This window comes from Perissodus microlepis, chromosome 3 (assembly GCF_051167445.1).
Source record: "Perissodus microlepis isolate ML-2025 ecotype Zambia chromosome 3, ASM5116744v1, whole genome shotgun sequence".
Lineage (NCBI taxonomy): Eukaryota > Metazoa > Chordata > Actinopteri > Cichliformes > Cichlidae > Perissodus > Perissodus microlepis.
Genome location: NC_140463.1, coordinates 36,189,710 through 36,212,395, shown reverse-complemented (window position 1 = coordinate 36,212,395; position 22,686 = coordinate 36,189,710). Strand labels below are relative to the sequence as shown.

The 22,686-nt window shown below is 46.1% G+C and overlaps 1 protein-coding gene across 1 annotated transcript; it reads left to right on the top strand.

Annotated features, from left to right (window-relative positions):
- The first annotated feature begins 19,370 nt into the window (after positions 1-19,370).
- Positions 19,371-22,078, top strand: caap1 (caspase activity and apoptosis inhibitor 1). The gene is made up of 6 exons (XM_084924248.1): positions 19,371-19,569; positions 20,307-20,498; positions 20,942-21,026; positions 21,122-21,179; positions 21,260-21,327; positions 21,444-22,078. Exons 1-6 carry the CDS (start codon positions 19,465-19,467, stop codon positions 21,905-21,907), a joined length of 972 nt encoding a protein of 323 aa, XP_084780374.1. The 5' UTR covers positions 19,371-19,464; the 3' UTR covers positions 21,908-22,078.
- Positions 22,079-22,686: the final 608 nt, after the last annotated feature.

The window sequence follows — 22,686 nt, the reverse complement described above, 5'->3', positions numbered from 1 at the left end:
GACGTTTCAAGAGCCCTCTGGGGCCTTCTGGTGGCCGCAGGAGGTCTGAGCAGACTAGAAGGACTTTGGGTTAGGTCGCTTATCTGCTGGGCTGAGTCTAATAGCACAGCATTAATGGCATAAAAACACAGTGGCTCACATTTTAGTCACAATCTTGTCGCACGATCATTCATTTTGATTCGAGAAGAGCGCAGCAGTCTTCTCCGAGGTTCCCCCAGCTCGTGCCAAGCCCTCAATCAGATTCAATCACAGGCAGTCAATACATACAATAAATCAATTACATCGTGATTAAAATTGTTCTACTGCCATAATGGCCAATCAAAATTACATTGAGAACAATATGATGGAGTTAATATTCACCACAAAGGGGCTTTAATATACACTTGAGGCTCACAAAAGGTATTTATATGTCCAGACACTTTTCAGACTCCTGACTAGTCACTCCCACTTCTTCAGTCTGCTGAACCTTGTGGGAGCATAATAATTGTTCTCTCCTGCTGACTAAATTGCTCTGATGTGTAACAGAATTTATTTCTCCGTACTGCAAATGATGAACATGAACACTACTGACACAAAGACATCGCCAAGTGGGAAAAAAAATAACCCCCAAAACTATAGAACAACACAATTTTGCTTAAAAACAAAAAAAACCCTCCAAGACATCCTGTGCATGTCACATTTGAGTCGGTTTTAAATTCATTTAAACAGCGTGTATCTTGGACTGCTGAATTTCAGGTCGATGCCTGTCACAGCATGACATCATACTCATGTTGAACTGAGGTCTGCTGCTGCTGCATCATTGTTTCTGGGCAGCAAAGAGCCTTCCTCCCTCCTCTGCAGGGAAACACTGCCACCTATGGAAATAGCAGCGAGTATCGCCCTGTGGCAGCCGTTTCCTCAGTGGACACACTGATAGGAGGTTTTGTGCCGTGTGCTGCAATTTCTATTTGTTTACAACTGCTTTAAAAAAAATGCACCTTGAGTCGCTTTCTATATATTTTTATCTGGCCTGATTTCGATTCCTCTCTCAGAGTCTTTAAGAGATAGAGTGTGAGGGAGAAATTAGTCATGGATAAATCCAGGGATTATGTGACTGTAAATATCTCTCCGACAGTCGGAAATGGTGCTAATATGTCAGGCTTGGCTGCTGTCAGTCATACTTAGAGATCGCTGCAAAGACCGGTCCCTTCAAAGCTACCTTATGATTTATCAAACTTCCTTCCATTTTTGCTGTCCGCTGAATGTGAAGCATGAATATGAGTGTGTGGAGGGTTTTTCTTAGCAGATGGAGGCTGTGGAGCAGATGGAAGTCTGAGAATGTTGTATTATGGTTGGTGACATATTGAGAGCATTTCATACTGTATTGTTTTACTCTGAGCTTCACTGTTGAAAATAAGAGGAAAGTACTGTTTGCTTGCTATTTTAAGCCACACAATCAATGCATTAGAGAAGGTAAATCTACTGAAATCAGTCATAAATATGTCCAAGTCTGACTAGAAGTAATCCATTATACTCATATAAAATCAAATGTAGTAATGTTTTTGCTTTATTATCCCCTCAAAGGGACGGCTGTATTATTGGTTCTGTTTTTCCGTCTGTCTGTTTGTTAAGAGTCTAGCATCACAGTTTTACAGGTTTTATCGTCAAAATCGTAACAGCTTGAGCTGATTTAATTTAATTACATTTTTTTATGGACCATCTTCAAACTTCACAACAATACACTAGGCTTTGGGGAACATGAGCACCAAGGTTGACTAAGCATTTGACCTTGACCTTCACTTTCAGCACCCAAGGTCAAAGTGGACCTTTAAAAAAATTTAAAGGAAGTATATCAAGTAATATATCATATGAAAGGACATGAAGAGAGCTTTACAAAACTCTTTTTACTGTTTTAATATGATACCCTATGATGTCAGAGTCGTGCCATAATGTCATGCCATGACGTCAGCATGTTATACATTAGTTTTAGTTTTAGAATAGCCCTTGCCCGTTCTCTGAGTATTCTTGTTTAACATTTCTTTTTGCTTTGTTTTAACATATGTGCTGTAGCTTCAGAAAAAAGCCAGTGTGATGTGCAACTGCATCCATGAGAGATCAGCTCATGTCCAGTGAATTCCCAGCCAGCAGATGGGAGTCATGTGTTCTGCCTTCTACACGCAGCGCCTGTGCCTGAAACCAGAAAATTCATCATAGCAGTGAAAACATCTGACGTAGGCTTCTCCAACGTGCAACATGTACGAACTTCAAACACTTCCCAGAGTTCGTGTGTGAAACCGCAGTTGTATTCATGCACAGTTAGACTGTTTGGGTTGAGAAATGCTCCTGCCACATTTCAGCGCATAATAAATCGAGTGGTTTCTGGACTGACATCCAAGCTTTGTTTGACCTTCTGGCAAATCCAAGTGTAAGTACGTTAAGGCTGTGGGAACTTCCTTGTGTAAGGTGGTTGGGCAGGGTCGTCCTATAAGAGCCAAAGTAGATGTGTTCCCTCCTCGTACTGTAAAAAAGGAAATCTGGCATACCAAGGCTATTATTGGGGAAAATTGTGGAAATTTTTTGTGAAACATTGTGCTGACCTGTTAGGCACAAAGTTCAGGTTTCAGGTGTCAAAAAGGTTCTTCTTTCCCTCTGCTCCAGCACTTTTCCTTGTGTGGAAGATCCTTTCCAGCTGAAAGTAGATGCTTGCAAAGTGGGAATAGTGCTGGAACAGCATTGTTACAACAGGATGTAGCTGGTATTGAGCAGACATTAAGCTAATTCTCCTACAAGTTCAGTTCTTGCTTTCTAAATGACTGTATAGTGGAGAAAGAGGCGCTTGCTTTAAGTTGAGCTTTGAAACCTTTTGCAGTGAGTGTTAGCAGTGATGCCGGCCACAGTCCCCTTACTTTTTTTGCACTCTTTACAGAAACCAAATCAGCATCTGATGAAATTGTGCTTATTTTTACAGCCTTACCATCTGGACATCAGTCATCCGAAAGGCTCAGATGGTTGATGGCCTGTCTCGAGCCTAGCTCTCCAATATATTATGTGTTTGTTTGGTTTCTTTTTTTCATCAGTTTCTGGTGTTTCCAGCTTACAATCTCTGAGACATGCTTTTTTAGGTAGAGGGGAGTTGGCATGGGTGCAAATGGTAACTAAGGTAACCCTTGTAGCAAATGCATTTTGTCAGTGGTGATGATTGAAGGGATGGCTAGTGGCAGTTCTGCCATCAGCTGGGTCAGAGTCTCCCTTGGACTCTGTCTTGTAGGTCATGTTCCCCTGGGGTGGATCTGAGGAAGCCCAGCCAGCTGCCTTTCATCAGGGGGCTGATTGCAGCCTGCAGTATAAAAGGACCTGGCCTGGCCACTTTTTCTCTCGCTTCTCCTCTCCTCCACGTTACAGACAGACTCCTAGGCTAATGGACACAGACACACAAACACAAACACACACACCCACACCCACACACCCTCTGCTTACTCATCCAAGCACAAACCACACTACTGATTTAGCACTTCCCGCTTTGCCCTTTTGTAAATAAACCAGCTAATGTTCACATACTTGTGTGGACTCACTCTCATACTACAAGCTGGAGCTACTTCTGACATACGCCTATGGTTGCTCAGTGACCTCCCTCCTGACTAAAACATCCCAATATGTGTTCAATTGCTGCAGAGATTTTGCAGTTGTAGCACATGATAGCATGGTAAACAATAACTTGCTAACATTGTGGTGATTTTGTTGGGAATAGCAGAGTTTCTAACCACTGGGATTTGTAGTTGTTCTTTTTTCTGGTAGAGTCTCTATTCTTAAACATTTCCTTTCCTTTCCTGGAGCCGTTGGTTGAAGCAGGTTGTCTATTAGCTTCCACAGTTAGCTGTTTGATTCTTGGCTCCTCCACATTACCATTGCTGCGTAATGGAGTGAATGGGAATCCTATTGCAACCTCCTCTGTAGACGTGCTGAGATTAAGAGGCAGACCATTTACGTTTAACGAATGTTTCTGTCCTGCAGCCTCCTGTTTCTACAGCTGGTTTTGTTCTCAGTGAGCTGGTGAGGTCGATCTGAGACAATAGCAGATAACAATTGCCTCACCTCTTTGTTTCTCTTCTGTATTAAATAAGAAATGCATGTTCTCAACCCATGCTGAGCGATCTGGGAACGAAGTAGTGCCCGAGGATTCTGGGAGGCTAGGGGTCAGCCCTCGAGGGCCAAAAGTCTGTCAGTTTCCCTCCCAGTCTTAGCCCTCAATTACTGAATCAAAGGAGAGAGGAAAGCCAAATCCCACCCTGTGCCTGGTCCTCATTTCACCCTGCTAAGCCCGACAGGCTATCTGTGCCTGCTTGTTCACTCACTCTAACTCGAACACACACTGAGCACAGCTCTTGGGAACCTCGCGAGCGAGCTGCTGGTTGCGCTCCAAAGAAACTTCAAAGTTCATTGCTCTTTCTCCGCAGGAGTGCAGATGGGATGAGTTCCCGATATCTCCTCGCCCCCCTTTTCCCATACACTGCCTTCACATGTTGCTTATTCCTAAGCTGCTCCCACATGGATGCGTGAAGATGAGACATGTCAGTGTTGTTTTCATCCCTCATCCATTGCCTTATCTCTGAAGAAATGCACTTTTCATGTTGTTATTTACTAAACAATTTCAAGGCTTATAGCATAAGTAGCGGGAGGCTTATCCCAGCAGAAAAAAAAGCTACTGCGGTGACAGCTGAAATATGAGTATGACTGACATCACTCGACTGGTTTATATGAAATGCACACCAGCTGTGAAAAAAGCCTTGTTTTTTAAAAAAAAAAAAAAAAATTCTCCAGACTATTTGGATGGAGGAATAAAGTGTGAATTCTCAGGAGCAAAAAAAACTTAATAAAAATCTGCCTCAGTTAAGTTAGTGTGTTATAGTCTCTGGCAGACTCATTTCTGATAGTAAATCCAGGATGTGAAGGAAACCTAGTCATGGTAAAAAGAAAGTGTACTCTCTGTTAGTTATAAGGTTTTACATATCACAAAATCTAAACAAATCTAGTCCTTACCCAGCCTTAAAACAGAAACAATATGACACGTGTGTGGAAAACTACATACACCCCATGATTCAGTAGCTTATAGAACTAGCTGACACTTGTGAGACTTCATCAGAGGTGTAAACATCACAGCAGATGTCTTTGTGTCGAAGTAACTGAGGATAAAACGCAAAAAAAACGCCTGGCTTTTTATAGCAGATAACCCCCTTAAAAACAGAGTAGATAAAAAAAAAAAAGGAGGAAACCCATGAATCAGCATATGAGCATTACCTGATGCTGCTGAAATGAAGCAGAGCTACAGAAGTTTTATTAGAGACAGAACTAAGCGTTTTACAATTTGGCATCATTTGTAAAAGTTGACATTTCTTCTGTATTGAACAGCAGAAATTAGGCTCTCTTGTCGGAGGTCACTTTTGAAAAAAAAAAGAAGCTGCGACCGACAGTACTGTACATAACAGTAGACTGGCGCACAATAAGCAAGCGAATAATGCAGAAAAGTGAGATTTGTGATGGGAAACTGGTCTCCGAGTACACTGAGAGAGAGAAAGAGCTGTGCAGGAAGTCTGATTTTATCGTGGTGGAAGCAAAACAGCCAAAGTAAGAGGGAATTCATGATGATGTTGATGCAGCCTCAGAATCTGTGAGATGTCAACTTTCAGCGCCCAACGGCATGTCTGCCAGGTGGGTATTCAACAGCATGTCAATCACCGTGAGGTCTGGAGTTTGACTGGTCCCACTGTGTTGTAGATCTGCTGCTGTGCTTGGGATGATTGTCCTGTTGTTTGACCCAGTATGCCTGAGCTTTAGTTGATGGATAAATAGCCTACAGAGGAATTAACTCAGTGACTGCAAAGCAGGCTTTTTATGTGGTTGCAAAACAAGCCCAAATCTTCACGCATTCACCACCAAGCTTAACAGTTGACATGAGGTGTTGATAAGAGAGAAGCTACGGTATAATTGTTCAGTCTTTTTCTAATTCTACTGTCGTGAGCTTTAACTTTTAACAAACTAACTGAGGCCGGTTGAGTCTGAAATATATCTCTTGGGTTTTTTGAGGTCGTACTTTTTTGCATAGTCTAACTTTGGGGTGAATTTGCTGGGATATCCACTCATAGGAAGCTTGGCAGCCATCGTCAGTGTTTTCCACTTGTGAATAATCTTTCTCACAGCTGAATGACAGACATGGAAATGACTGATGGGCAGCAACAATTCTTTAAGATAATTGATGATGTCTTTCCTCTTTGGCATTGTGTCAACACCCAACCAGCAAACTGTCAAAACCTCTGCTTTTATAGAGGTGCTCACACTGGCTCATCAAGTGCATTTTGGTGAATTTTAAGACCTATTAAGAATATTTATTTTTATTATTTCCCAATACGTAAAACCTTCAAATTTAAAGAGGGTGTACTTTGTTTCTATGGTGACTCCATATGTACATACAAAGTCATGCAGCCTTATTTTTTGTGTTGTTTTCAGTGTCATTAAGGCTACGTCCACACGTACCCGGGTATTTTTGAAAACGCAGATTTTTCTATGCGTTTGCACCTTTCGTCCACACGTAAACTGCGTTTTTGGTCACTGAAAACGGAGATTTTTAAAAACTCCGGCCAGGGTGGATATTTTTCAAAACTCCGTTTTTGCATTTACGTGTGGACGAGAAAAACGGAGAAAACGCAGAAAACGCAGCGTCAAAGGTGTGCGCATTTTTTGACGTCACACTGTGCGCCACGTTATTGTTTCGGTGAAATGAATTTCTACAATACTATTACTGTTAATTGTACTCTCTGCAGTGTTTAAATGCTTACATATACACACACAGTTACTGTCCCTCCACACATACGACTCGGTTCTGCTTCTATGCCCCAGCTTTGTTTACTTTTTCCCACCGAGGCTTCTAGACTTCTGATTGGCCAACATTTCTGCACGGTTAGGAATATATCGCCACCTGTTGCTTTGGCATGTTCCTAGCAGCGTTTTCCTTCATTTCTGCCTTTACGTGTGGACGGGATTATTTTTTAAAACGAAAACGGAAAATCTCCGTTTTCAAAAATACCCGTGTACGTGTGGACGTAGCCTAAACCTCTTCTAATAAACAAAGAAAAAGCATTTGTTCAATAGAAGTTATCTCCACCATTGTGTTGCTTGACGCAGTGTATTGGATAAGTAAAAGGTCCCCAGTTCAGTCCCAGGAGGAAACACAAATGGTTTCAGCGTTGTCAGGAAGGGCATCTGGGGTAAAAATCTGCCAAATCAAACATGTGGCGACTCCCTGTGAATATACGATCAGCTGAAAGTAGCTTCTTTTATTTATTATCATTGTGTTGACATTAATTTCATCTAATAGAAGTCACACCATGCATTGCCCCTGCGATTTCGACTGTGTCGAGCAGGATGTGAAAAGAACGACCGCGTTACACAAAGCGCTCTGATGGAATATTGAATTTGACGGCTCATTTTTGACCTCAGAGACAACAGCTGCATCAACCTCAGCTCAAGGCCCAGCACTTCTACTTGTTTGTTCTCTTCAGCAGTCATTGTCAGACTGAGTTTACTCAGTTGTCAATGAGCAGTGGAAACTTTACCCGGTTATAAAAACTTCTAGGACATCTCGTCCATAAAGCTCATGCTTTATGTTGGGTTCACTTGTGGTATTCAAATGCTGGTTTATGCAGCATTGAATGGAATTATCGAATCTGCTCGGGGCCCAACATAGGAATTTTGGACTTCTTTGTTGACATGGTTGTGTCCGCTCAAGGTCCACTTCCTTTTTTACTACTCAGCAATAAAAGGCTCATGGGGTGTCATCTTCACCCCAACGGGCAGGCGGATTGGCGGGGTGGACATCTACGTTTATGAACATGATAACTCGAGAACAAGGTGAAGTATGATGTTCAAATTGATACCATAGGTGGATCTACTAGGAGGCTGATGGGTACCACCAGTGGACTCTACTTTTTGTTCTCAGTCTTTTAACAGTTTGACGAGGTTCCCTCAAACTTTAAAGCACAGACATGAAGTCCAAGAGGTTCAACCAACCCAATGAGGATCATGTTTCATGCATGAAATGTACAGATAAATCAAATAGACCATGCTTTTCGTTTGAAAACACATCTTTTTCTCTCCGTTTTGGCCTTCTGTCCACACTGAGACGGCGTTTTTGGTCAAGGAAATGGAGCTTTTTGAAAACGCTCTCCAAAGTGGATAAATCTGAAAAGCCGTTTTCGCGTGGCAGTGTGGACAGCGAAAACGGAGGCTTTCGAAAACGATGATGCATTTTAGTCATATGATGCAGTCATGTGACCAATTCAACAAAGACAGGGGACGGCATTGTACAGGAGTTGTTTGGACAGCCCTATTAAAGATTAATATCAGTTTGTACATGCTCCAGGTAGCTCCAGATAAAACTCGGCGCTTTCCCTCGACATTGTGCCGAGATGTTCTAATAAGCTGGAAAGTAAATAAACGGCAGACGGAAATGACGCAGGTCGAATCGTCTTACGTTTCACACATGCTCAGTACAGGACCATAAGCGTTTTCTGTGTGGATGAAAACGATAGTGTGGATGCAGAGCGTTTTTAGAAAATGCCGTTTTCAAATGTATCCGGATTACTGTAGACGTAGCCTATGTTTTGGCAGCTGTGTCAATACTCTTATTTTTTTGTGTTTTTTTTTTATTGTATTGCAGTTTTGTTTTGTTTTTGTATGCATTGTCATTTTAATGTAATCTTTGCATAATATTTGTTTAGGCCAGGGATGTCAAACTCATTTTTCCATTATGGACCACATACAGCCCACTTTAATCTAAAATGACAGAAAATTGCTCTAGTAGTTAATGACTGTGTAAGAAATAAATGTGTGAAATTACAGAAAAGGTCTGATAGCCCATTGTCCAGACTGTCTTTTAGTTATTATAAACCAAAAGGGTTTTGTTTTATTAACAAACAACATCTATTTTTCTTTCTTTTTTTTTTTACTGTGGACGAGTTGTGAAAAACAGAAGTTCTATAGTAGATTATGAAGTAACAGGAATTTCTCTCACATTTAATTGTTTAGCAGTTATTCAATTGCTTTAAATAGTTTGAAAGGCCTTGGGAAAGGTCAGTAAAAGCCCAAAATGTATGCCCTCCTTCACCTTTTTTAAAGCAGTCTAGTTCGCCGGATTGGAGTCTTTGTCATGTTGATTCTGGCATCCTGGTCTTATGTTTGATACCCCTGGTTTAGACTCTCATTAAGGCCACAGAAAGCATGGAGTCGACTCTGACGTGCCTTTAAACATGCATTCTTTTTAATAGCCAGTAGGGGGAGATGTCTGTGGAGAATTCTGGATGGACAGAAGTCTGGGTGGTGTCCTCCTGACACTTAATGGGCTCAGTTGCTATTTTCTAATGAAGATCATTTTGTAACTTCATGTAACTTTTCCAGGATTTTCCAGGGTGTGTTCAGTGGATAACAACTTGTCAGTCACGCTTCATCAGGCAGTCAGTGTGTCCTATAACTGCTCCGGTGTTCTTTAGGCAATATTTTCTCACATCACGTTAATCATAATCATCCCTTTTAAGCTCCTGCTTGAATTTTCCTGACTACAGCACACACACTTGTTGCACTTCAACATGTCTGCTTCAAACCGCAGCAGACTCATGAATATTTAAGAGGCCTCTGTTATAGTCTAAACCGACTGGCGCACGCCAAGAGGCAACACTGTAAGAGTGTTTCTCATTTCCTGTTTTGCCTGTGATTCAAATCAACTTCACTCTGCCGCGACTGCTGTTCTTGATGAGCTCCACTGGCCCTCGATGTCAATGAAGAGATTTTAATAGACATCGCTGGCTTTCGCTGCTCGAGGCGACAAACTGTGTACGTGTCGGTTTGTTTATGCGGTCCTCTAACAAGCTGCCTTGCAGCACTGTGGAAAAAGACTGCTGCTTAAGTGTGAACAATTGATATTTCAGTTAACAGCATGCTGAATGAGGGAGGCAGGAGAGCTGCTGTAGTCTGATCCAGAGCCAGACATGGAGCGAGTGTCCCCTTAGAGCCTTTATTCAGCGGCTTATGTGCAGCTGTAGCTTGTTTTTCAAAACCGCTGAATGTAAACATTTAGTCAGTGTGTGCCACATGTTCCTAATGTAATCTTCTTCTTTATCTTGACACAACAGCTGAACATTACAGTATGTCATCTCCACGAATACAAGTGGAAAAATTCAAAAGTATTGTAGTGGGTCAGGGCTGTTCGGGGTTCTGTTTGTACAGTTATGTTTTGTTTATGTTGCCATAGTGACAGGTGACGCCCTCTCGCTGCGATGGTGTGTCCTTCCGGGGTCAGATGGCGCCCTGTGTTGTTCTTGTTGCCGCGCTGAGCAGTTAGCTAGCGGCAGTGTTCTTCTGCAAATGTAAATAAACGGCTGTGCTCCCTGGCTAGCTCACGGGAAGCAAGACCAAACGATACCTCCGTCTCCTCCTTGTCTGAGCTCGCCACATTGGTGTCAGAAGTGGGATAGCTCACCCTCGCCGTAATGGAGAGAGACATTCAGAGGCTGGAGCAAGCCGTCGAGGAGAACATTCCCCGCTTGGGAAACTGGCGATGGAAGAGAGAGGATGTGAGCGGCCATGTAAGTCCCCCGACGGGTCCCGATGGTGCGAGCGCACCGCGGTGGCGGCCCGTCGCGACAGATGCTAGGGCAATGCTTCATGGGCTACCTCTGTCGACCCACACGCCGAGCCCCCAACCGCGAGCAGTTATGCCTATCACGCCAGTTAAGGTACCGAAATACAACGGGCTAACCCCGTTAGAGCCCTACCTCTCACAAGTGCGGCTAGCCGCCAGACATAGTGGCTGGAGCGAAGAGGAGACTGCTACACACTTAGCACTAGCATTAGAGGGAGATGCACTGCAGATACTCCTTGACCTAGCCCCGGCAGAGCAGCATGAGCTCCAGGCCCTCACCGCGGCACTCGAGAGGCGATTCGGGCAGCGGCACTCCACTGATCAGAGCAGACAGCAGCTAACCAACCGGAGCCGTCGACCAGGGGAGAGCCTAGGCACCTTTGCAGCAGACGTGTTGCTGTATGCTCGTCGTGGCTACCCGGAGTTTCCAGCAGCGGCCCGTGAGGAGCTTAGCCTGCATGCTTTTCTGCGAGGACTTTTCCCAGAGCGACTACGCCAACATGTCTGCCTGGCCATGCCTCAGACTCTCTGTGAGGCGCTCCTTGAGGCTGAAAGGGCCGAGCCGGTGCTCACCTCGCGACCTAACCAGCAGGTGCCCCCCCCCAAACTACCCCCAAATCAGAGCCGCAGACTGCGACGGGGAGGGGGAGGTCGCCGAGATGTCCCAGCTGCATCCCTCGGTGCCCCGGAGGCATCCTCGTCGACCAACCGACCGCTGCTACCGGTGCGATGAGCCTGGCCACGTGGCGCGTGACTGCCCAGCACCAGCCCCGAAGACCGGAACTACGCAGCCTCAGGGAAACGAGGAGGGAGCGGTGTAGCGAGGGGACCACCGCTCCAGCTTCCTGCCCCCTTCCAAGGACGATGCACAGTGGTGGGCCGAGTTGGGCACCTCAAGGGACTCCACCTGAGCTGCTGTGTTGAGGACCAGCCATGCCAGTCCCTGGTGGACACGGGGTCTACCATTTCCCTGATACGACCTGGCGTGCTCCCTGAAACATCCGGGCCACTGGTGAAGGGTTGGTTGCCCACAGACACCCAGCTGATGACAGTGACGGGGGAGAAAACTGTTATGCGGGGGAAGAAACCGTTGCGGATCCGAGTGAAGGATCTAGAGCTGGTGCACGACTTCTGGCTCGCCGACATTCAAGACCAGTGCATCATTGGCCTGGATCTGCTGAGCCGCTGGGGGGCCTGCGTCGACACCGCAAAGCTGGCTATCACTCTTGGCGCAGAGACTTTTGCTCTCCAGTGCGGCCAAAAGCAGGGAGCGGGGACCAGACGAGACAGGCGTCGGGCAGCTGCCGCTCAGCAGATTTCGGATGCCGGTGACTCCGGGTCATCTCCACTCGCCTCAGCCTCAGCCTCTCAGCCTGACAAACCTCCTTCGACCGAGACCATCGAGGCTGTTGATGACCTTTGGCAGCGCAGCAGCGTAGGCCTCAACGTCGACCAGCGCCAGCGGTTGAGGTGCCTCCTGGACGAGAATGTGGACATCTTTGCCGCCAGTGACAAAGACTGCAGGCAGACGAGTCTGGTCCAGCACACCATCGACACCGGCTCTGCTCAGCCCATCCGTCTGCGCCCACACCGGCTGCCCCTCTCGAAACGGCAGGTAGCGGAAGAGAAGATCCGTGAGATGGCTGCGGCTGGGGTGATCGAGCCGTCCAATAGCCCATGGGCGGCACCCATGGTTCTGGTGGGGAAGAAGGATGGCAGCCCGAGGTTCTGCGTGGACTTTCGCCGTCTCAATGCAGTCACCAAGAAGGACTCGTACCCGCTGCCGCGGATCGACGAGGCCCTAGATTACGTTACCGGCTCCAGTTGGTTCAGCTCCCTCGACCTACGCAGCGGTTACTGGCAGGTGGAGCTAGCCCCCGACGCAAGGCCTAAGACTGCATTCACCATTGGACAGGGGCTGTGGCAGTTCAGGGTCATGCCATTTGGGCTCTGCAATGCGCCAGCGACGTTTGAGAGGCTGATGGAGAGGGTGCTCGTGGATATCCCTCGTAGCCGCTGCGTTGTGTACCTGGATGACCTGTTGGTGCACGGTGGCGACTTCGACAGTGCACTGTCTCACCTGAGCGAGGTCTTGAGTGCCATCCAACGAGCTGGGCTGCGGCTCAACCCCGCGAAATGCCGCCTGTTGGCGAGAGAGACCACGTTCTTGGGCCATGTGATCAGCGCTCGAGGTGTCGCCACTGACCCCGCAAAAGTGGCTGCGGTCCGGGACTGGCCGACTCCCTCGAACGTCCAAGAACTGCGGAGCTTCCTGGGCCTAGCCTCCTACTACCGTCGGTTCATCAAAGAGTTCGCGACAATGGCCAGCCCCCTCCACCGCCTGACTGACAAGGGACAGCTGTTTGGCTGGGGGGATGCCTGTGCTGCGGCTTTTGAACAGCTGAAGGAGGCCCTCACCAGAGCCCCAGTCCTGGCCTACCCCGACGCCCGGCAACCTTTCATTGTGGACACTGATGCTAGCAATGTAGGGGTCGGGGCGGTCCTTTCCCAGCAGGACGAGGCTGGAGAACGGGTGGTGGCGTACTTCAGTCGTGCCTTGGGGCGAGCCGAGAGGAACTACTGCGTGACCCGGCGGGAGCTGCTGGCCGTAGTGCTAGCGGTGCGGCACTTCCAGCCATATCTGCACGGCTGCCGGTTCCTCCTGCGCACTGACCATGCATCTCTGACTTGGCTCCTGAACTTCAAACACCCAGAAGGGCAGGTGGCCCGCTGGCTGGAGGTCCTTCAGGGCTATGACTTCGAGATCCAGCATCGGCCAGGTCGACAGCATGGCAACGCTGATGCCCTCTCCAGACGGCCCTGCGTAGCCGTCGAGTGCCGCTACTGCCTGCGACAGGAAGAGCGGGCCCAGGAGGTGCTGGGGGTGGCTACTGCTCAGGCCACAGCTGGCGGAGGGGGGTGGCTCCCATAAACAACGCAGCAGCTGAAGCGGGAGCAGGAGGCCGACGCGACGTTGGTTCAGGTGGGGGCCTGGCTGGAGGCGGCGCAACGCCCCGCCTGGACGGGGGTGTCGGGACAGGAGCCCGAGGTGAAGGCCTACTACTCCCAGCACAACAATCTGGAGACCCACGACGGCCTCCTGTACCGGAGATGGCGGGCCCCCAGTCAGGGCAGAGATCTCCTGCAGCTGTTGGTGCCTATGGACTATTTCACGAAGTGGCCAGAGGCCTACGCGGTGCCGGACCAGAGCGCAACGACGACGGCCGAGAAGCTGGTGGAGGAGATGTTCACCCGTTTTGGGGTCCCGGCTGAGCTCCACAGTGACCAGGGGCGTAACTTTGAATCGAAGGTCTTCGGAGAGATCTGCCGGCGACTGGGGGTGGAGAAGACGAGAACCACACCGCTCCACCCACAAAGCGATGGCTTGGTTGAGCGCTTCAACCGCACGCTGGCCACCCAGCTCGCCATTCTCACCAGCCGCCACCAGCGAGATTGGGACCGACATCTGCCCCTGGTCCTTTGGTCGTATCGGACTGCGGTGCAGGAGTCCAGCCAGTGCACACCTGCCGCTCTGATGTTTGGACGGGAGCTCCGGACGCCTGTGGATCTGGTGTTCGGGTCCCCCCCCGAGCCGGAGATTGATGGTGGGCCAGAGATGGACTACTACAGGAGGCTCAGGGAGCGGCTGCAGGTGGTTCATGTCTACACCCGCCAGGCCCAGGCCAGCGCCGGAGTACGACAGAAAAGAGCCTACGACACCAAGTGCCGAGGGGGGGTTTTCATGCCTAGCGACAAGGTTTGGGTGTACTGCCCGGTTCGCAAGAGAGGAGTGTCCCCCAAACTCTGCAGTCACTGGCAAGGGCCGGCAGAGGTCGTGGAGTGGCTAACAGACGTGGTGTACCGTGGTGCACCCCATGTTCTGACCCAAGTGACTTTTCCCCCGCCGGTCGTGACTGGCCGGTGCGCCAAAAGAAGGCACCTGGACATTTGCAGGACTTTGTGTGGGGTAATGGGGTCGCCGGGGACGACTGACCCCTTAGGTGGGGGCTATGTAGTGGGTCAGGGCTGTTCGGGGTTCTGTTTGTACAGTTATGTTTTGTTTATGTTGCCATAGTGACAGGTGACGCCTTCTCGCTGCGACGGTGTGTCCTTCCGGGGTCAGAGGGCGCCCTGTGTTGTTGTTGTTGCCGCGCTGAGCAGTTAGCTAGCGGCAGTGTTCTTCTGCAAATGTAAATAAACGGCTGTGCTCCCTGGCTAGCTCACGGGAAGCAAGACCAAACGATACCTCCGTCTCCTCCTTGTCTGAGCTCGCCACAGTATCGTTTCATTTTCTAACAATTATAATATAGAATATATTATAATTAATGAGCAGCTGAAGAGGCGTACCTAATCCGGTCGTTAAGTCTGACGTCACTAGCCGTGTCTGGGCCTAAACTCCGCTGCAGGTCCATATATCAAACGATCACTATGGCATTACTGACAGTTGAAAAACTGTCTATAGTCTTTCATCTTTAATAAAATGATCAGCGTTCTGCTCTACCAGGTGTAACAATTGAGTTTAACATCCAGGCATCCATGAAAACGGAATTTATGACATTTAACGGAGTTAGAAGTTAGCAGGAAGTTAGCTCGCTAGCTTCTATCTAAATACAATATAGCATGTCCTGACTGCGGGGTTTTGGAAACAAATTAAAACGTACAGCTCTGTTATCACTTCCAACATAAATGAAGACAGAAAACTAAACAGCAGTGACGTTTGTAGGGTTACTGAAGTTTGGCTAGCTGGTATATAATGATGTGCTACGTGACCGCTAGCGACACAGCTATGTTAGCATAATATAAACAAGCTAACTTTTTTTCCACTCGATAAAAGTTAACGTGAGTGTTCTCGGTGGTCAGGAACAAATGTAATCGCATGGCAGGATGCTGTAAAAGGACCAAACTTCAGCCAGGAGAACAACTGAGATAATCCATCCACAATACGAGGTTAGTCATTCATATACTGCTGCATGGGCTGGGCTGTAGTTACATCCTAAGGTTTTAAAAACTGAGCTTAAATAAATGATTAGCGGTAATAAAAGCCAAGGGAGGTCAACAGTGATCGCTGACTGTTTTAGGAGCTTTTTGAGATTAAATAGAAGAAAATACAAAACATTAAACATGTTAACAACACAAAAGCCATATTAAACGCAGACTACTTTAGGCCCGGAAGTAGGGTTCGTCACGTCATCACTTAACAACTGGATAATTTATCATCTGTTCTTCAAATGTTTGAATCAAGGAGAAGCAAGTTAGTGCTTATGTTGTTTTTTTGCTTGATAACAAAAGAATAAACGTGGATGAGAGCAGTGTTTAAGACAGAACACCAGTCAGTAGTTACAGCTTAAATTTAATTGGCTTTTTAAAAACAAAACTGTTAGCATGGATGTTAGCTGAGGCTACTCACTGAAAGCATGTTCACAGTCTGGATGGCCGTTGATCCACTGCTTTCACATTTTACATTTCACTCTTTATTTGGCGTCACGTCTTCGCTCCTTGGTTGTTATGTCTTTAGCCGGATCTTTGTACCAGTGGCACAATACTAAAGCGGGTGAGTGTCAATAGCCTCTCAGCCTGCTCCAGCGACTGTTAGATATGGAGTCATGACTCGCTGTGTTCTGTGCTCTCCCCTGAGCTGTAGCCACTCTGATCTGATGAGCTGAAAACCAATAAAGAGAGAGCACGAAGCCGTCTGGCTTACTCGGTCTCCTCGACCTCCCGAACAAAGCAGCAAGAGGTCAGCGTTGCTTCATTTTTTTGATTATAGTCACTTTATTTCTGAATGTTTAGACTTTAGGTTAGAGGGAAAAAAACAGTTTTATCTTTAATTATTATTACTGATCAGTTTGAAGTCATCTTAAATAAAACTACCCACACTTTCTCACTCTTCTGCTCTTACAGTGATAAAACTGGGTTTTTTTTTTCCACATTCGGAGAGCATTTGGCATTTGAGAAAGCACAGCTTTGTCTAAAGCTCTGCCTCAGTCTCTGATATGTGTCAGTTGGTTTGGGTAGAAACACACAGTTGGACCATGTATCACAGTTGGCAGTGAAGTTGTTATTCTTCACTAAAAATAAGCCCGCTGTCAATAAGTGTTGACTTGTCAGTGGCAGGTGTTGATTGGAGGGTTGTGTGTTTGCTCGCTTGGTGAAAGGTATTCGCGTCCCTGAGGCGATGAAATTAATAAGCTGATAAATAAGCTCCGAATTTAATGAAGGTGCTTTTTATTTGAGGACGGTAATTATTTTTAAAAGGCTTTTCTGCAGATGTCGCAATGTTCAGTCAATCTAAAGACGATGGAAGTCGTTCCTTTGGATGATTTTTATGTAACTGTGCGGCAAAACCACCCTTTGCTTCGGTTATGCAGAAGCCAGATTACTGTGCACATGTTAACTTAGCCACATGTGGCTGATTGCGAGAATAGTGGGAGGAAAAGTGCGATAAAGTGCAGAAGAGCGCACTTAAAGTGTGAGCTACAGTGTGACAGTATTTTAAACTGAGAACAATGTAGGAAATACTTCCACTATCAGTTCCTGCATTAGATCCAACAGCAGCTGTGTAGTTTCCATTTGCTTTCCTGTTCAGTCGTAGTCTTGTTTTCTTTTTTCGTGCCTTTGTTTCCACTGATAAATAACTTTCTTAGCTCTCAGAGTTTTCTAATCTCTAATCTCCCTTTCAGTGACTGAAGAATGCTTCTTTATTTCTATGATTTATTATTTTGCATGCATTACGAAAGCAAACCAAACGAGGAAAAACAGCAAAAGGCTTTCAGCTAATGGCCGTGCGTCTCAATTAGCTGAAATCCTTCAAACAGCCAAGCCTTGAGTGCCTTTTGTTCCCTTCGAGCAGAACCGTCACAAAGCGACATCATTTTTGATGGAAACGTTTTGGCTGTAGTTGTCAAAGTTGTTGTTGTGTTTTTTTCCCTCTTTTTCTTCTGATTCTTTTCTCCGCTCTCCAAATGCGGCGCCCTCCTCCACAATGCCGGCTCCATCGTTGCCCTTTTAATGAGGTGATATCCAGACACACGGGAGCAGATGTTGCAAGGAAAACACACTGTGACGTGATTGTGATCGATGCGCGCCTCCCACCGCATCCACTGCATAATTCGGTGGATGGCATCAGGATAACAACCTGCATTATGTGGAGACAGCTGTCGCCACAGAGCCCGGGCAGCCACGGTATTGGCTCCCGCCTTATTTCAGGCAGAGGCGGGAAGCCAATTAGAGTGATTTACAGCTTGCTTGTGTCGTCAACACCTTGAAACTTGTGTTCCAGTGCAGACAAATAAAATGCTTGGCTACCTGGCAGCAGGTTTATTTATTGGCTAAATATAATGTAATTTTGCTCCAAGCAGAAGCTAATGTGAACATATTCTTTAAGTGAAGCAAAGAGGGTCGAGTAAATAACATCAGCCTTCATTAAATTAAACTTACAGAACTTTAGATGCCTCCCTTTGTTTCTGATTGTTGCTTGTGCAGCTTTTCTGCAATAATCTATCATTATTATGCTTTTTTATAATATAAATTTGCTAACTTCAAAGATGTAAATGAGTGGAGGCAGCAGATTTGAAGGTTTTGCGGTGATAAATCAGATACGCAGCGTTTGATGACACGGTGATGGGATGGGAAACATGTGAATTCACATGGCTGTAGAAAGGGAAGTGGCTGACTGTCAGTGTAATCCGAGCAAGCTTTGAAGAGTAAAATGATGACGGGCTACAGTTGAAATGTATGTGCGCTCTCCACGCTGTGAGAGAAGGTTTTAGTCAGAATTACAGACATTTGCAGGTGAATGTGGCGTAGCATCGAGCCCCGCGGGCTTTGCTGCTGCACCTGGAGCCAGAGCTGTTAGTTAGCAGGTGGGAACTGATAGACTGAACTCGCTTATTATTCACACAATAGTGCTTATTAATGTTACAGGGCTCTTTTAATGATTCAGCAGACCATGAGAAACACGATTTCCCCCAAAACTCAGGATGCTGTAAAAAGAAAAAAAAAAAAGGGGGGGGCAATAAGAAATTACAAGAAAGCCTCTAAGAGAGGGTCCCAATCAGCCAGGGTTAGGGTGAGCTCATTGTGAAACCTGGCCCCACCTTATCATGTGATTTCCTGAGGTCAGATGGCCCAGGATGTGAGTGGGCGTTAAGGCGTCTGGGGAGGGAACTCAAAACTGGATTATAGATGGCAGACAGTTGGTGTCGTAAACCACCGCCTCTGTTCAAAGATGGTCGCTCACAGTGTTTCACAATGAGCTCACCCGAAACCCTGGCTGATTGGGACCCACACCCGCTTTCACACCTTGGCTCGGGTGATTAGAGGATCATCAGGGGGTCCTTTTGTCCCTCTTTGGGGGGGATACCCCCACTGGGTTTAAATCTGGGACTCTCTGCCATTTGACCTTAGAACTGAAGAAGCTTCTCGGATGAGAGGTGAAACGTCTTCAAGCAACTTAAAGAAGTCCAGACGCTTTTCTTTACAAGCTCCTTTGACTTTTCACAGTATTGTGTCTTGTTGAGGAGTGCAGAAAATTTTAAAAGCACCGTATTTCACCTTTTAAATGAATTCTCCATTCTTTTACCATCAGCTAAGCCTGTGGCATAAACAAACCAGTCTCAGTGAGTGACATCACTGAGAGCCACGAGCTGGAACCGCTCCTGTCCGGTAGGTGGCGATAAATGCCACAGATAAGACGCAAAGAAGAAGCCGTCGCTCGCTTATGACGTGTATTTCCCGCGACATTTAGCTTCGGTGGTTGTAGCGGTTTTCAGTGGAGGACTAGTTTGATTGGGTTTAAAATGCTCAAAAAGAAATCAAGCACCAGTGAGAAGAAAAGGAAGCACTTTCAGTCCGAGGAGCGACATGACAGCGGTAAACGCAGGAGTACGGGACCCGGTTTAGAGGTGAGGCTTTCGGGACTAGCGCCTTGCTAAACTTCATAGAAAAGAAGTTCAGGAGTATAACAGCCACAAATATATGTGAATAAGTCTAGGGTAAATGTGAGGGTAAATTATATTGTGTTTAAATTTTACCTACTGGTTTTAAATGATTGAAAAGTTGACGTTTTGTGTACCTCGAGTGTCTCTCGATTATTGTTGTTATTATTGCGTTATGTGTTATGTTTGCATCGTCACAAGAACTTTATTTTAGCGTTAAAGCCTTACTGTTGGTTTGGTGCTCTCTGAGGGAAAACCATCGTGTTACTGCTTTTTAAATACTTTCATTAAGTCGCACTGAATGAATTGTTTGCTCTGCTTATTCACTGCAGTGTCTAAATATAATAAAAGGAAAGTCTTAATTTGTCTTTTTTAAATCATTTTTAGTGTAGTTAACATTCTTTTAGCTAATAAGAACCAATTAAAGGATTTCAGCCACTACGCAGCAGTAAAATTTGGCTTTGGATGAATTTTAATGATCCCTTTAAATGCAAACTGTGCTGCTGGATTTCATGCTGTTACACTATTTAATTAACTGAGTGTATCTTCTCTTTAACAAAAAAAATTACTGAAGACAGCCTGAGTCACAACATTGTGTTCAAATTATTTGTTTCCTAATCGTGGAGACTGTATTTAAGTTTGCAGAGCATATTCTGTGTATACGAGTGCAGCTGCGGGCTTTAGTTTGTTTTCCCCACTTAAAGGACTCCAAGGACGAACTCGCTGATCCTGAGCTTGACAAAATTGGCAGTGACATTGAGGAAGGGGGACTGGACCTCAGCCTGGCCTTCCAGCCCATCACAGCTTACGTCGGTGACAAGCAGGAGATGCTGGAGCAGTGCTTCCACGTGCTGGGGGAGAAGAAGCTACGGAAGATGCTTCCTGATGAACTCAAGGTGATTTGTTCAAAAAAGCTTTCGTTGTCGGTTATCTGCAAAACTCAACATCTTATTGTGACTCTGGATTGATTGGACCACCTGCATCAAGCACTTGTGTGTTTCTTTAATAAATTATAATTAATACTCAAAGAATATTTTTGCCCAGATTCTTGCCAAACTTTCTGTCTGCCCTACAGTAGACCCTGAATTTAACATTTAATTTGTGTTTGTGTTTTGTGAAGTGGTGGCACACATCACTGGTTTTCATTTCCAAACAGCTGGACTTTACCTGTTATTTTTAAATATTTGTTGCCAAGTCGCTGGTACGACTTTTCCTCTTTATCTGAAAATAAAAAGAACTGATTAGTTCTCATGCAGACGGGAGCTAAGGTCAAAGGCTTGGGAGGCCATTAAAGTATCCCAGCATCTGAGATACTTTTTAAAGATGTTGTTGTTTACAGGAATGCAGTGTAGAGGAAATCAAAACGCTGTGTTGGGAGCAGCTGGAACCCATCATGGAGAAAAATCTCATTCAGATCTTAGCAGGTAAGACTGAAGCACGTTTCTATTATAGAAAAAAAAATCACTTTTAAACTTCTGCAAAACATTTAATTTCACATAAAATGTGTCGTTGTGTCAAGGGGAGGAGGTGACCGCCGGGAATGACAATGAAAACTCTGAGGAGTCTTTGGAAAGCCAGTGAGTGAAACAGTTAATCAGAGAACAACTACGCTGTGACTGTGTTTTTATTTCACATGTTTATTTTTCCCCCCGCCAAGGCAAGACAGTATTGTAGACTCTACATCGTGCCTCAAGGAAACTGCAAAAAGCGAGGACCCAAAGCAAGGTAATTAATATGTAATGACTACAAAGAACATCCCCGAGGCGTTTATAGACTTCAAAGACAGAAGGAGGCCGTAAAGGGACGTTTCACATTTTAAATGACTGTAATTTTCTTCGCAGAGGGTGGCGGCTCTGGTGAAGAGAGCGACGTCCTCAGCATAAACGCAGACACTTACGACAGCGACATAGAAGGACCCAAAGAGGAGCAGACCGTTAAAGAGGAGCAGACTGCGGCAGTGAAGGAGGGAGACGACGATGACGACAGCAGGCTGTGCACTGACCCGGCTGCAAATCCGGAGCCGGCAAATCCAGAGCCGAAGAAAGACATTCAAAGCGACATAGACAAGAGCGTGAGCGAGATCTTGGCGTGCTCCTCCACTCCCATCAAAGACGCGGCTAAAGAACAGAGCACACCGCTGCAGTCCCCAGATGTCAGCGGACCCGTTTCTAGTGGCGACCCGGCCGTTTGTAAGCCGTCGATTCAGCAGCTGGAGCTACTGGAGCTGGAAATGAGAGCAAGAGCCATAAAGGCTCTAATGAAAGCAAGTAACGGGAAAACCCCTCATGTAACGCCAAACACGTAGCGTGTCTTTACTTGAATGGTTAATGCTCTTAAAACAGTTCAGTTTGCACATCCTGTCTTGTTTGTAGAGGGTACAGTTCAAACCATGATGTGTTTGTTTTGCTCCACATTGGAATGATTTCTAGATGGTGTTTAATTGTGTTTTTGCATTAAACAAAGACCCCTCCTCCTGCGTGGGATTGGATATCACTTTTTCAAATGTGTTTCTCCCATGGAGCACTAGATGGCAGTGTTACTCTGTCAGAGCACATCCACAGGGCTGTGTCTAATCTGCGAGAGGACAGCAAGGGCATGTTTATAGGCTCACATTACACTGAAAGTGGTCTCGGGCACCAGTCAGAGTCAGGTTTTCTTAATAACGATGTCACTTGGAAACGCAGCTGTCCTCGAGTCAGCCTTAGAGGATGTGAGAGGATCAGAAAAGTGTGTTACTTCATAGGTTTGTAAGGCAGAGCAGGTGGTTGCAGTGCTGTTTGTATCTTGTAGACACTTGAAGCCTTTCTTCACCCAACACCTGTTTGACTTGTTAAACTGAAAGCGTGCACAGGAATACAAAATCCCGCTATACTCTGCTCTGCCCGCCCGATAAGGAACCGAAAAGCCTTCAAGTGGTCATAAACTACCCACTGGCTCAAAAATGACACCAGTGCATGATATGATTAGACAGCTACCCACTCACTCCTGTAGATCAAAACAAAGACCCTGCCAGCTCTCCCACCAGGATAACTTTAAATTAAATTCTGCTTCTCGTGCTTTTGTCAGTCAGCGAGAATTAATAGC